The 15,893-nt window shown below is 32.9% G+C and overlaps 2 protein-coding genes across 5 annotated transcripts in view; one reads left to right on the top strand and one right to left on the bottom strand.

The window, feature by feature from the left end:
* Positions 1-291: 291 nt before the first annotated feature.
* The window catches only part of cry (cryptochrome), a 42,200-nt gene continuing 26,598 nt past the window's right edge, over positions 292-15,893 (top strand). Inside the window, exons 1-6 of one of the 4 annotated variants that reach the window (XM_068776148.1) lie at positions 292-472; positions 561-1,065; positions 2,009-3,444; positions 3,641-3,845; positions 4,988-5,163; positions 5,741-7,420. In XM_068776148.1, coding sequence (XP_068632249.1) covers positions 927-1,065; positions 2,009-3,444; positions 3,641-3,845; positions 4,988-5,163; positions 5,741-6,613 — 2,829 coding nt within the window. In that variant the 5' untranslated portion in view covers positions 292-472; positions 561-926 and the 3' untranslated portion in view covers positions 6,614-7,420. Of the gene's footprint in view, positions 473-560; positions 1,066-2,008; positions 3,445-3,640; positions 3,846-4,987; positions 5,164-5,740; positions 7,421-15,893 lie in introns of those variants that run through there. The other 3 variants (XM_068776149.1, XM_068776150.1, XM_068776151.1) reach the window with 3 other exon arrangements.
* mRpL12 (mitochondrial ribosomal protein L12) lies at positions 10,346-11,948 on the bottom strand. Its single transcript, XM_068775942.1, has 3 exons — positions 11,781-11,948; positions 11,330-11,606; positions 10,346-10,597 (listed from the first exon to the last, which is right to left on the bottom strand). Exons 1-3 carry the CDS (start codon positions 11,840-11,842, stop codon positions 10,394-10,396), a joined length of 543 nt encoding a protein of 180 aa, XP_068632043.1. The 5' UTR covers positions 11,843-11,948; the 3' UTR covers positions 10,346-10,393.

The raw sequence follows: 15,893 nt of genomic DNA, 5'->3' as shown, positions 1-15,893 counted from the left end.
GTGCCGTTCATTTTTTTCATTCTTATATTTATTTTCATTATATTTATTTTATTCAATTAGGCTTCTCAAGAATTCCATATTTATCAACTATATTTGCTTTCTGTAGTGGTACCTGCTTAAACAGATGACTTGCAAATTTACGACAATTCTGATATTGATCGTGATAATAATGCAGTTGAGAAACTTAACATGCAACTTGATATAATTTTAGATTGGTGTACCATTAAAATCCTTCTTTAAAGTGTCAAGAAATTTTAACGTCAACAATATTCTATTAACCTTGATGTAACGTCCCCAGCGATAAAATTCGATAAATTACGTTCTGACAGCTAAAAATCTCAGTTTGTTTATCAACAGTACAGAGAATAAGTGATGTGTGCATCGAATTATCTAAGTCTTCATTAGTTTACATTGTCCGTATTGACACTGGAAATTCACAGCAAATTATATTGTCGCGATGGCGAATGTTCTGGTATAAAATAATAAAATCGTTGTTGATTCTAATTTTTACCTGTGTTTTTCATATGTTCTATATATGTTTACGAACTTGTGTTTTTCAGCTTAAAGTGAGTGAAACTTTACTTTAGTGGTACTTTTTTTTACTTTAGTGGCAGTAAGTAATTGTTCGTGGCGTTTACAGTTCGGATCAAGGAAGACTGAAGTGAATAACGCATTACGAATATACATGTTTTTATAGTGTCGTGAAAAAAAATTGTTCAAGTTATGCACAGTTATCGATGGAATTAATTTTAACAAAGATTTCTCATTAAAAATGTTGACAAAATTAACATGTTAAACATATGATAAGTTTTATACTTATTAGTTATTGGTTGAAATTCGAAATGATAGCAATAATAATCCTACTGTGATAAGAGGCGTGCAATAATTGCGATACTAAATAATGTAATAATTGCAAGACATAAGTTATGGACGAAAAAATGTCGATCAGTAAATGGACCAGGAAACTGAGGCTATTGTTTTCCAAGATCTTTGATGACGACTATGAACTGAACAGTTATCACTCGGATAGAATTTTAAAATATTTGCAGACGGCGCCTATTTGCGGTAAGTCGTTTGTTTACTTTATCATGGCCTTACAAATACCGAAACCATTGTACTTATTATTCAATTTATTAATATAATATATTCCTTCTTTACATATTAAACTGGGATGTTAAATCAAATGTTCATAACCTTAAATTATTATTATATAACTTTTGATTTGCCATTAAATGTTGATAATAATATACAGGGACCGGAAAGTAGCGTCGCTTTCTTAAGTTAAATTCACACGACTATCAACAGCCTATTGCAATCTGGTATACAAAATCAATGTTGGAGCGGTAAAAACCAATCGTTTTTTTTTTGTAAAATATGTTGACATAAACGACATTATTTTCCTGTCCCTTTAATATGTTCAAAATCAGATATGTTCCTCTTAAATTAATTTCCTATAAACTAATTATAATACCAAGGCACCGGAAAATTATTATGAGAAATTTTACTGCTGAGAAGAAGTAAATATTATATAAATATTACATTCATTACAAGATCGTTACACGTTGTAGAATTATTAGGCGTTATACAAGCCGACTGGTTTAAAATTTAAAGGCTTTTGAAGGGGGAAAGTGTAGTCAAAAATCAATGATTTCAGACGAAATTATTAACGTAATGGTAGCAGAGTTAGAAAAAGCGCTTTGAAAATTCGAGTTACTACATATTAAAATATAATTTGGTTTACTACGTGTCGCTGCAAACTTTGTACAGCCAAAAGTAAGAACCTTAACGCATTATAAAAAAAATATTAATGTCACATATTAGAGTAATCTCTTTAAAGAGTGAATTGAAAAGGGTGTAAAAACTTTTTACTGTCAAATAAGCAATACATTCACCCTTTTAAAGATTTTACTAAAACTTATCATCATACATACCATCCGGTATCAAAAAATGAGCATAGAATAAAAACTAATTAATATGCAGTCTTATAAAATATAGTTTTCACTTCTAGGTATTGAAAAAACTCTGCTGGAATCGTCATTACTCTCTGATATTATCTTAATGACTTACAAAGAATACGGAACGAGGAGAAACTCGGTAAAGATATTTATTGCTAAAATCCTAACTCAAATTTACAGACAAGAATTAGACTTCAGTAAATTGAAAGATGTCATTGGTTTGAATCGTTGTTCAATTTATATGTGTACACGCGATCGCTGTGCGCAGGATTCAAATTTACTTTTGGAGTCTATAAACGTGCTTACTGCGCCAATAGGACATTATTCTGGTGTGAAATGGCTCGTGGAGCATAAAATATGGCGAATTATTTTGTGTTCCTGCATACATACCCGTCCGGTACATGTTTCTCGTGCGGCTTACAAGTTTATCACGCTATTATTGTGGAAATTAAATGAATACGAAGAGGAAGTTTTATTACTAGAAATTTTAGATTTTATAATAAAGCCAATTACACATAATGAATATCACAGAATGAAAGTAATAAATGAAGGTGAGGAGGAAAGCGCTTACGCTCCGATGATGACGTATTTGAACGCACTACTGGAAGTCCTAAACGATACAAAGGAACAAACGAAAACAATAAACAAAATAATAGTACTGCTCACACAACAGTTTAATTTGGAATTGCAACTACAAGTTCTATTGGACTTAACTAGAGATCCCCGCTTTGCGAAAATACTCTCCGAATTATTGTTCAAAATATACATAGCCGCAGTTAGAGAGGTGTATTTCAAATATAAGAAAACAGTTAATGAGGTTTTAAATGAGATCACTTTAATATACAACAATATTGTTCAAAAGCTGATCGTAAAGCAAATGACAGAGGCCGTTGCCGATTTTGCTGTAAAATGTAATCTGTTTTTATCAAAACTAGGTGCAGCTAAACCGTTAGAATTCGAGATAGATGGAAAAAGATTCGAATTTCAAAACCAGTTTATATTACATTTAGTTGTACCATTGTGGACATATTACGTTCAGAATTGCGCCAGCGAAGTTAAGTTAGACGAAATAGATAATTATTCATTCAAGCTAATGAATATAACCGCGGAGCACATAGCACGGTCTGCCGAATTCTTTTGTACCGTCGTAGAAAAACATAGTGCCGACATTAAAAAGATAACGATATATACAGTTAAGAATCTGTTTCATTTTAGAGAACAACTAAATAAAGCAACAGCTGGAATACTGTACCAGGGATTGTATTACGTTTTGCAAACGTTTGTAATAATGGATGACGTGGGAAGTCATTTAATTTTAAGTGAGAATCCAGTGAAGTCACCAGATGACTGTAAACTGTTATCTCTGGTGCTTGATGCAATAAAAATGCTTTTAAAAGAACATACTATAAACTGGTATGAAAACGTGGAGATTATATGCCTGCAAGTGACTCTATTGAATCTTTTAAAACAAAAATTCATGTCAACTAAGGTTAGTTTTTGCGTTTAAGTATAAACAACAGCTAGCAGCAACTTTTTGAGTCCCTAAACTTGTTTCTTGTCAGGATTTTCTTATTTATGATTCCATCTCACAGCGAAGCTCTGAGCATAGCTCCCATGTACAATAAAGAGTATTAAATAAATGAATAGCTATTTCGACATTCCATTTGTTAATTTGTGATTCACAGGAACTGGTGCAAACGATAGACTTAATAAATCTCAGTGTAAATAAATTTATATCGCCCGACATGACGTTGTTGGTGGAAAGCAAAAGTGGGAGTTCGCTGACTGAAATCGGCACCATGACCAAAGAATACGTGCAGCATGAAGACTGGGAGGTCCGGGAGTCTGCTCTCAGTTTACTATTGACCTGTACGGACATTTCATTTGTCAGTAGGTGAATTTTATATCGCGATATTTTCATAAGGTGTTATCCGTATTTTTAAATCTTTTTGCTAAAAGTTAGTAGTTATCATCACCATTTAAATCAAAAGACGTAGATCTCCCCCATAGATTTACTATAAAACCAATAGGAAACGACTTTAACAACTATTGTCCATCCTTAAGCGTCTTTCAACCAATTTAACAAAATCCTACGTTGCACTGGCCGGTGCTTTGTCTCCTCGCCCGAACCTTATGACTTTTTATTAGTAATTTGTAGATAGTATAATTAAATTTAAAATATCACAACAAATACTATTATTTGCGGATAAACCGTATAATTATTAAGTGTTAATGAAAATAAGTAGGGCAGTGTTCGAAAAGCCCCAAAAACGTTTTCTTGCGCAAAATACAACAATACCCGAAGAGGTCTTCTACAAGTGTCTGTTGCCGGTGATGATTTATGGATTCGAGACAAGTTCCCTTTAAGTGGATCTAATAATAGTCCTAAGGATAACAATGAATGCGCTATACTCTGAATTTTACTGCGAGGTCAAATTAAAAATGAGAAGATTTGTAGAATCACCAAGTTCACAGACGTAACTGGAAGAATTGCTCGTCTGGCTCTGCAGTGGTGGGATACATCGGTCATGCAACCGATGGCTGTTGCAGCTGTAAGGTTTTCAAGTGGCGACCACGAGCTGGCTAGGGCCCCACTAGACGGACGATATAATTAATAGCATCCAGCGACTTCCTTCGACCTTAAATATATCCTCGGTGCACCTAGCGTGTATATATACAAACATAAAAAGAAGAAGAAAAACAAAAACTAATAAACTATAATGTCTACATTTTTTTAAATAAAACTGATAGGTGCATTTAATAAAAATCATTATCGTACGTTGGTACATTATTGATACCTGATTTGTTATCTAATTGCAAAAAACTGTCTAGGTTCATTTCTTTAGATAATTAAAAACCGTCAAGTTTACCTAAATGTAATCTAGCTTTAAATGTTATAATCATGTATATTCAAAATGAAGCCAAAATACTTAACGTTCCCGCTTTTTATTAAACAAAACGTCTGTTTTCAGATTAAGTTATATTTGAACTAGAAATGTAATATGTTTTGATAATTTTTAATTAAATTTTAGAATATATGCCTCTGCAAAAAGTAATATTTAGAGACAATTTAATGACGTTGGCGGCGAAGTACGCGCTGTGCGACCCAGAGGCTTACGTCCAAGCGACAGCGCTCCGGTGTCTGGCCGCGGCGACAAGAATCGATAAAATTTGGCGAAACGTTACGAAAGTTCACAGTGATTTACACGTATGCATTAAAATAAACCTTTAATTTATGGTAGCTTATTATTCGGAGGAGAATCAAGTGTTCCGCAGAAGAACCATTGCAAGATCGGTCATGGTGACGATCTTTAAGAAAGGCCTGTGATCAGTGAGCGTCTATCGGCTGATATAATTATGATGATGATGTAATAACAAATTTAATAAGTTTAAAAATATGTTGGTTGTTACTGTATCGAAAAAAAAATATTTTGTACAGAAGTTTATTTTAATTTTAATATCTAAAACCTTATTCAAAGCAACAGTACTAGGACTATAAAAGTAGTTTTCAAATTAGTTCGTTTTAATTTAAATTTGTTAACTAATTGATACATGTTATAAGAGGTAGAATCTGCCCACAAAGTGGACAGACGATCCTTATTAACGTCGTCTGAAAACGCTATATGCAGGCAACTTCCAACCGATCTTAAATCTATGAAGAAGGCCTATATCCAACAGTAGAAGTCCTAAGGGTGAAATGAAAGATGAAGAAAATTAGCTGTCAAATATACGACCATGATTTTTGGAAGTAATTATTGTTAAAATTAAATTGATTTTCGTTACAGGTACAACTAATGCATATGGCGAAAAAACACGAAGAGGAAACAATACGAAAGGAAGCGGTTAAATTATTAACTGAAATTTATTTAAATCAAAATGTGACGTGTGAATTCAGCAGACGTATGTTTACGGTCATGGCTGGGGTGGCTTTAGACGATCCCAACTGGGAGGTACAAGTCGCTGCATTGAACTTCTGGCGACATGCGATAAAACAGCAATGCCTTGATCGCGGCATGATTGACGGGAAATTTCCCTCGGTGACGTTTTCCAAAGAGAAAAGAAAAATTATTGTTTTCAATGAGGAGGAAATAAAAAAACAATTAAACACTATGATGAATGAACTGTCTTCTATTGGATGCTTGAATGTATTAGATAAATGTTTAGATGAAGAACGTGATGTTGGGGTGATGGAAGAAGCTCTAAAGATTGTAACAGATCTAAGAATCATGTTAGATCATTACAAGTTTAGTGCAGTACAATCTCCCACAACAACACTCACAGCAGCCATATCTTGTATAGAAATGGACTTAGAGGATGAATTAGAAACGGACAAAGAAATGGCCACGCCTCATGATACATGTAATGACATTCGTGACATGATTATAGACGAAATAATAAACACGAAACAAATTGATCTTGTAACGGATATTCTAGATAAGAGTTTAGACCAACCGAAAGGGGCAATAGAAATAGAAACAGAAATACAATACAAAGATCTGATACAACCATATCATTTTTTGGAGAAATTAAAATCAACTAACTACGAAGCAATTATTGAAAATAAAAAGAAATGGGATTGTGACGTCATAAGTTTAGATGACATCATAGAAGAAATAGACAACGGCAATCTGCAGAATCAAATACAACATTATTACTGATATGTTGTACGTGTTCTTTGTCTATGACCTGCCCAAGGTGTGAAAGATAAAAAAAGAAAGCGAACTCGGCAACAGAAGAAAAATATATTTATAATAAAAGGGCAGTGGGCACAATGCCTGGTCTCATTTTACACCGCAGGTCGGTACTTCCCTGTTGGTGGTGGTAAGCAGCCGCACGATCTCCCAGGACTGGTCAGGCGGCAGCAGGTCGAAACGGGGAGCGCCGGTAGTTGATAGGATGTGTTCGTGCCGGTGCGAGGTATGAATAGATTCAACTTCAAGACCAAAGATTATTTTAATAATAAAAATCGGAGGCGATAAAGGTTGTGGAGTGAATTTAAAGATGCTCCGAGAATGAAGTTGAAGAACCGAGACGAGAATTTATAATATAAATTCGAATTAGCCCCGGCGCGTGATACGTCACATAGCTGGTGAACGCAACCGACACAAAGAGTGTGCGCCGGTGCGTGAGACATCACCCAGCTAGTGAACGCGACCGAGGCCAGGGTCCTTCTCCCGGGCAATGGATGTAAACTGCTGTGGCTGGTGCGCGGGCGCATTGGAATGTTTATTATTAAAACAAAGGTCCGCTGAGCCGATGGCACGCTTCCTAGATCCTACGCCACTGAAAATACCGTGTCCCGCCAAGTGTGCAAATATTTTTTTCTGTATTGCAATTTATGTGACATATCTTGTTTTTATATTTTTTGTTAAAATATTAATTTAGACATTAGGAACGTTAACATGCAACGTTACAATGTGTGATATTTATATATAATACGCTAGTATAGTTCCTCTATGTATACAATAAATAATCCATACTTTTTTAAATAATTCCTTATCCGTTGCAAATTGAACAATGAGCTGGAGAACTTTATACACAGAGAGTTCCCTATCCTAAATTGAATAAGAAACTGTTGTGTCAAGTAAACTGCATGTCTGTTTTATATGGAACGCTATTAAGGAATGGTTGGAAACAGGGGCGGCTTAACCTATAGTGCAGGAGTGTCTAACGCCCCCTGAGACGGCAAAGTTAATAGTTATAGCCGCAGGGTGGGGTCAGGCCTAAGGGGCGCTAGGGTTTCATTGCACACGGGCGCTTCACAAGGTAGAGCCGCCCCTGCTTGTAAACTATTCTATTGTTTTGATGACGTTATTGCTGCTAGCTCTAACGCTTTTACAGCTTCGTCGGATATGAGTTCACGGAGCGGAAGGGTCCGTGAACTGTATGTAGTAAACAAAGTTACATATCTATTTATACACCTGCGAGAATATCATGAAGGGTTTCCAGAGTCGCGCAGCGTATGAGTGGTGCGTAGCGACATTTGTCAATCCATGTTCTAAATTTAAAACGTTACTGGAAGTCCGTTGTTAGTCAACATGACGATTCTTCGAAATGTCATCGGTCGAAACTCGCGGGTTAGCAATTGGATCATAACATTTGTAGCTTCAAGTGTTTGAGCTTTTCATTTATTTATTCATACTTACATATGATCATTTAACCTTTTAAGTGCCATGAGGACCGCCGGCTACCTCACGATACCCAACAATAGGTGACGTGAGGGCCGCCGGCTACCTCACAATTTTTCATCTGTACATCTAAGGAATATTATTTTATTCCGACCCTCCGCTAATTATTAGCTTCATTAGGCACCTAGCAACTGGATCACGGGATGGTATACAATTTGCAGCAGCGAACTCATGGCACACCGAGTACTCTGTTGCCTTTAAGTGCCATGAAGGTCGCCGGCGCTCTCAGTACGTATAGATATACATAATGTGTTATATTCATTCATAGAATGTAAAGATCCCAAATTTTCACATAAGGAAAGCCTACACTTAATATTTCCATTTGACACCTAGGGAAGTCATGGCCAAAACAACTTGGCAGTTAGAAGGTTAAAGTGACCATTTATTTACATCATAAGAATTTCAGAATAGGCCAATTTGATTGAAACCTGGTCTCCCTATTGGCAACATTCAAACTAAATCTACGAAGATTCCTAGCGCATCCTGACCTGCGAAGATCCCACAAGAAACTCTGAAGTGTTTTTTTGGTCAAATTACAGTATCCTTGATGTATTATATCTTTTTTTGGTCCCCCCTATTGGGGACCTCTCTTTTCACCTCGTATTAAGTTGGAAACAGGGGTTTGTTGGGGCAATAATTTTTTCAGTCCCCTTTTTATTTTACAATTTCCTTTACTCTTTAACATTAACTCTATTACATTATTCATTTACTTTTATTCCTTTTATTCATCACCTTACATCCTATCCTCAATCACTACAGTCTAGGTTTATTTCATTGTTTACAATCTATTTGCATTATCCTTTATGCAGTAGAGTGATTCATTCCCAATCCCATCCCATCATTTAAAAAATTTTCACACTATGGTAGAATTTCCAAGTTGTTGTTTAATTCGTTTTACTTAGTGAAAATACCTTGCACACTCGTGAGAGTAAGTATATACGACAAAAATACCTAAGTAACGGCTAACCCCCCCCCCCCCCCTTAATATACGGCAGGGCCACGCGAACGCCTTCACACATTTTCGCTTCATCAGCAACTACTGACCACGTAGCTATAATGACAAGCACATAGTATAAGGGAAGAAAATTATCCCTTTCCCCTTCCAAGTTAAGGCGCGCAAGAATGCCACCCACTTTAATTCTTGGCTTATACACCTATGGTGTATGGATTCTCCAGTCATTCAGGAATCAAACGGAGATGTTAATTTCTAAGAAACACCATTCAATGAGTGGTTTGAGGCACGAACTGTTGTAGCGTTATTCTTTTAAGGAAACTGTACACGTAATGAATTTGTACTAGTAACTAACAATGTTAATAATTACTTTCTCTTTTTGATAGTATATAGCACAGGAAACCCGTGTCTTTATATTAGCGATATCAGAGTTGAAATTGAATAAAAAAAACAAAACAACTTTACTAGAAGTTAAACAATAAGAATGTGTGAGAGGATAAGCATATATTAGTTGTCCTACTCATTCAAATTCACAATCACAAAAGTAAGACTTGCTTTTATGGATAAGTCTCTTCAAAATATCCTATTAAAGTAATCCTTCCTTAGGAATCTTGGCTCAGTCATAACTTATTTCACTGTATTGAGAGGCTTGACTTCTGAGGTTGCTTATTCAGACCCTGCATGGAGTGACTGTGCCCTGATGTTGTAAAGGAGGGGGAAGAACTGCAGGGCTGTTAAGCCCTGTTCTTCCTCCTTACATCAATACTATTATATAACAAGACTAGTAGACAGATTTTGTGTAGTTTTTTTTAGTGCTAATTTTATTTAAGTGATTATTTATGACATTATATATATATATATATAATTTTGATCAAGTTAGAACAATTGATCAATGAAAAAAAATTGTGGGATGTTGTATGACTTGCTCCTAATTAATCTTATAAAACAACAGTAGCAGCAAAGCTGATCATTGACTAATATGTTGTGGTTATGGTCTACCAGGAGCTTACCTTGATATTCCAGCAAAAAGATGTTTATATTTATATTGGGTTACCATGTCTATTACCAATAAAAACCCCTGTCAAAATTAATATCTAAAAAAAACATCATGAAGTTCATGGCATCTGTCAAAATAATCAACTCTGAGTGCAAGTTGTTTAGCAGATAAAGGAATTAAAACACATACCTAGACAACCAATAGCAGTTAAAGCCGATTGCCAATAAAATATTTATAATAAAACTCCATTAATTACCATTAACATATATTAAACAAACTAAAACTAAATTATTATATACATTTATTCAATTTCTATGACTGCTCCAACTTTGGATAGTGCTTCTTTTAACTTCTCTGCTTCATCCTTAGAAATGTCTGCCTTAACAACTGTAGGCACACTTTCTACAAACTTTTTGGCCTGAACTAAGTTGAAGCCTTCAAGAAGACTCTTCACTTCTTTAATCAGTGCAACCTTTTGTTTGTCATCAAACTTAATCATTTTAACCTGAAATTTAACAATTACATTATATTTTTGACATATATATACATATGTAATATTAACTGAATATAAAATGACAACAAATAAAGAAATGTAAATGAAGGCTATTGTTCTGAAGCAACATAATTGTAATCACATTTAAATTAGTGAGTAACAATATACCAATTAGTGTGACCACATAATCCAGACAATACATATTTTGTATTGTAATCAAATAATTATAATACATTTACAATGGACTTAAAAATTGATTTACAATAGACATGGTTAAGGTCTTCGGAAGACACTGAATGCAGGTCTAAGCTATTCTATAAGAAATCTATAAAGGAGACCTATGCCCGTCAGTGGATGTTTTATGGCAAAAATGATAATAGATATTGTCTGTTTTAAAAAAAAAAACCTTAATAATGATCTGTTTTTATATATAATAATGTATGGTAAGGCATTATTGTGTTTGAAAATATACAATACATGCAACTATCTTGCATTGACATCCAAATTTAAAAAGGTGTCAGGCATTTTTGAATTAGATTATATTTTAACTCGAAAAATTAATATGACCATAGTGGCCAGTTATAACTGTGAATGTAGTAGTAAAAATTATGATTGCCATCATTCAATGGTACATGCTGTTTCAGTTATTTTATACTTTGAATTTTACTTATTATATCATCCTTAGTGCATTAGCTACCTCACATAATAATATTGATTTTAAATGTCATTTATAACAATACATACAGTGAAGCTAGATTTAACAGCTTTGGGAGCAACTTCTTCCTCTTCTTGTGATGCGGGGGCAGCCATAGCAAATCCGCCCATAGGCATTGCAGGAGCATCAGGTAGATTTAGCCTCTTTTTCAAAACCTGACTAAGCTCAGATACTTCTAGTAAGTTTAGATTCGTTATATCTGCAACTATCTTCTCTATTTTTGGGGACACAGGCTTGTCAACACCTTCTGGAGGCGGAACCGTAAGAGGGCTTATTACTTCGGCTACTTCTTGTTGCAATGTTGAACTAAAAATACATAAATTATATGATAAATGTTTTTTGTGCCACTAATTTTTATTTAAATGATTATAATGTTCTTGTTATGACTAGAATGTTTATCATCTTGTTTAAGATGGAATATTAATAGATTTAATACTTTACATAACCTAAAAAAATAAATTATTTAAATATTGTAATTACCATCGAGAAAATGAGCGCCATTGGCGGAAAGAGATTTTTTTTATTAATCTAACTGTATTCATTATGTAAACTGGGCGTTTAAGTTATGTCTATATAAATTTCGTATCAAATTTACAAACTTCGATTTACAGGTATTGAGGTTATTTTATCAACCACAGGCTATAACAGTTGCGGCTATAGCTGTAGACTAAAATTTAAAATTCCTTAGATAAACAACGACAATATCAAATTAAAGCTTATAGAATCCAAAGAAATTCGTGAGCATAAATAAAACATTATAAGTTGTTGTTAATAAAAATATAATCGCCTTTCATTTGCCAAATCTTAATTGTAATAAAACTTTAGCTTATAAAAATATTTTCTAGTGAAAATCCATATGTAATTATGTTAAAATTTTTATTTTCTTCTACGATTTTTAAATCAATTTTTAGATCAACCAGCTTTCTGGAAATTATAGTAAAATTACAAACAGAAAGAATTTATTAAGGATTTTAAATATCAAGACTTCAGATTCTTTTCAATAAAATGTAATAATTATTGCTTTCAGTTTTTATTACTTGTTATATTATCAGACTCTGACCTATTGTATAGTAAGACGGTATTCAAAATTGTTTACGATTCATTTTTATAGTATTGTAAGTTTGTAATTGAATTGTTTATCTAGTTAAGTTAAGTACTCCAAGAACTAAGAATATGATTAGTAAGCCAGCCCTTAGAGTAGAAAAATGTTAATGTTTCATTTTACAGAAACCAAATAATATAAACGTAAACCTTCTTTCCTAAAGATAATGTCGTTATTTGCATTGAATATTCTTTTCAGAGATGGTTTTGATAAGGGAACCATGTTTTTTTTTCATTTTCTGCGAAATGAAATGAATGGCTCCAAGTCGTTAAGTCAGTAGTAATTACATACATTTATATAAGTCAGATCATCTGTTTTTTGTTATGTCAATGTCGTCATATTGGGTGTTGTGTTTGTCAATAAAAAGTTGTTTTAAAAAGACTATATATTTAGTTTAAGGACTTTTTATACTTTAGCGTACATACAACATCACCTATATGCTTAGTAAAAGTGCAGTAATTCATACATTTATTATTTATAAATGTTTTTATAGTATTTTCGTTAAGAGACTTACAACAAGCTTAACAATTATCGTCAAAAGGTAAGTGCGACTTTCTTAATACAGTATCATTTAATATGTTGTTACAAACCAACTAAGTTTTGGTTTTGATGTTCTTGGTCATCCCCGAATTGAAAAGCTAAGAGCGTCTCAAACATTCCAGGTTTGGAAGTCTAAGCCGGGGTTCTTTCCACAAGAATTATTTTGAAATAAGGAGATTCTAAATCATCTTATGGTAAATGATTTTATTGTACAATCACATTAGGTTGCGAATTAAAAATTATTCAGGGTCACAGTATTCTGATGAGTTGAGTACTTCATTACCAAAACTTTGTATTATTGCACACAGACACTACCCACCGACTAAACCCAATTACTACCCATTTGATGTATGTCTCGCTCAGAAAATAGTACTTTAAAGTATAAAAAATGTTTACAAGTGCTCACCATGCTTAGTTTTACCAGTTATAACTATCCATGCATTCTTTCTCTGGCGGAGATAAAGCTCCACTTCTTCACCTTGAAAAACATCAATGCTACTTATCTTGTGAAGTGTTAGAATTAAGCATCTTTATTTAATGCGTAATAATCATTCATGCGTAATAAGTTTCTGTCCATCCTCTAAAGGCATAAGAACCAAGGAGTGGGGTTCTCACATATCCTTTTATTAGCCACTAGTGGCAGTTCTGGTTTTTGACTATGCCTCAAAACATAATTTGTCTATGGAAGGTTATATCCTAAAACCACAACACATTCCTGTCAACAGTGCAAAACTAAAAGGTAATTATTTATAGTATGGGGAGGAGTGCTTTTATTACTATGAATATGATATTCAAGAAAGGTAATTATTTTGATTTTAAACAAAGTTAAACTAGCTAATTAGCTAAGCCAAATATGTAACTCTATTTTATATTAGTTGTTCACTATCTTCCTGTAATGGTTTTGTTAATATTTCAATAGCTATGGTTTGAGAAGTATAAAAAATATTAAGTGTTACTCTGTATTCTGATGGTTGGAGAAGAATATGTTAAGGCATTTTTAATTCATAAATTCATATAAACTAAGGCCTTAAATAAACCATCCTGAACTAATTTAATGAACATATTTTTAATCGCATTTGTACTTAAGTTATAATTTTACATTTTTCAGTGTCACACCAGTGCTATTTGCAATAAGTAAAACTATGACTTATTGAACAAATATACTACTGTAATATTTGAAAAATTGTTCATTCATATTGATAAATAGATAAATAAATTTAGTGTTACCATTGTTAAATCTACCTATTAAAGTATTTATAACTTTGTGGTAATGTTACAGTGATATGTTTTAAAATTAAGTTTAAAAACTGAAATTTTTGTAAGTCATTTTAATAACAATCAATATACATACAACAAAAATCAAACTATGACTATTGGCAGCATATTTTCTTATTCTTCTCCAATTTCATTTAAATATTTGTGTTTCATGTTGTTATATTTAAAAGAAATTAATATGGTTTCCATGTGTTTCCAAATCTCTGTTGAATTATTAAATACAAATATGAAAGGCTATGTACAATGTTGAAAATTTAATACATGTATTTTGAACTTTTTACATATATAAATTGTGTAAAAACAAAATTTATTTTATTCATACCTTTTAAATATGTTGTAGCACGCAGAAATTTTAAAATTTTGAAAATAGTTCAGACTATCTAGTAGTTTGGCAACCCCTGTCATAATCAATAAGTGTAACTATGTTAGAGTTCTTTAAAAATAAACATGAAAATTTTTTGCATTTGTCTGACACATTGATATTGTGCCTACCAAATAATATAATATTATGTTAGACATTTCTTCATGAATAAACCAAAACTCAATGCTGCATCATTGTTGTTTGTTGGCACCTTTATTATAATTCTCAATTTTCTGTCCCATCCTGTGTTTAAAAAAGAGATATCATTATGTATGCCTTTCAAATGTCCTTTAAATTATATTGAAAATGTATAATTTTTCTTTAATTTTTTTAAAAGAAGTAAAATAAATGTGTTTAATATTTAAATCCAATGCAAATATTTTCTACTTTTATTTGTATTATATCAACAAATGTAATTTCTGAAAAAAAAAGCGTTGTTGTGTATAACCTTTACATATTCAATTTAGTATTCGATTGCGGCTCGACAGATATTACAAATTTTGAAAAACCCGAACTTGAATGAACTTGGCAAACCCTGAATTATTATAAATTAACTACGTAAATTGCCAGGTATCACAAATCTTTCTCAAATTCAAGGGAGAAAAATAAGTGACAAAATGAAGTAGCACGATAATAAAATTTAGTTCGACAATTTTTTTATGTTTCGACGACTTATCAGACGCCGTGATGAAGAATTTCCGTCTCTTTTTATTTTTTATTTTTATTTTTTATTTTTTTTCATCAAGTTTGTTCAATTTTCTCGTTCAACTAGTTTATCTGATTGCTTTTTTTCATAATTTTTTTATGCCAGACCATTTTTATTTGTCAACCAGTGATCCTGAGCTAGGTATATGCCGGATCAATACTTTGACGTCTTGTTCCTCGCCGACAACAGAACCCTTAATTTCCTAACAGAAGTTATTGACAAACATTTTAATATATAGAAGAAACGTGACTCAAGATAAAAACCCTGCCTCTCACTAACAAACTATATCTCGTGTGTTTTAATTTAATTAAAAAATACAATGCTTATTACCTCATAATATATCAAGTTTAACTTTGGACCTTGTTTATTTTTAGTTAGAACCTAAACTTATAATAGCCCAATTGCAAATAACAGAATTTGTTCTGTTAACAATTATGTAAGCATATAAATCGATTGTTATGCTTGTGTGATTCTTTCTATGGCCGACAAGTCTAGGAGGTAAAAGCACTAAGTCCGAAGTAGAAGTGTGTATCCTAGTTGCTATGGTTAGGCTATCTTCAATTGGTGGTGAATGATGTTAGCCTTTCCGGCTTTAATAGCTTCTCTGCA

The sequence above is a fragment of the Battus philenor genome, unplaced genomic scaffold (assembly GCF_028537555.1).
Source record: "Battus philenor isolate CCGP_79_NKW_IND1 unplaced genomic scaffold, ilBatPhil1.0.hap1 SCAF_9, whole genome shotgun sequence".
Taxonomy (NCBI): domain Eukaryota; kingdom Metazoa; phylum Arthropoda; class Insecta; order Lepidoptera; family Papilionidae; genus Battus; species Battus philenor.
This window is presented reverse-complemented; position numbering and strand designations above follow the sequence as displayed.

Coding starts and splice junctions, on each gene's coding strand:
- mRpL12 (XM_068775942.1), bottom strand. CDS start 11,842: ATGAATACAGTTAGATTAATAAAAAAAATCTCTTTCCGCCAATGGCGC. Junction 11,607..11,780: donor TGGCGCTCATTTTCTCGATG/GTAATTACAATA, acceptor ATGTATTTTTAG/TTCAACATTGCAACAAGAAG. Junction 10,598..11,329: donor CTGTTAAATCTAGCTTCACT/GTATGTATTGTT, acceptor GTTAAATTTCAG/GTTAAAATGATTAAGTTTGA.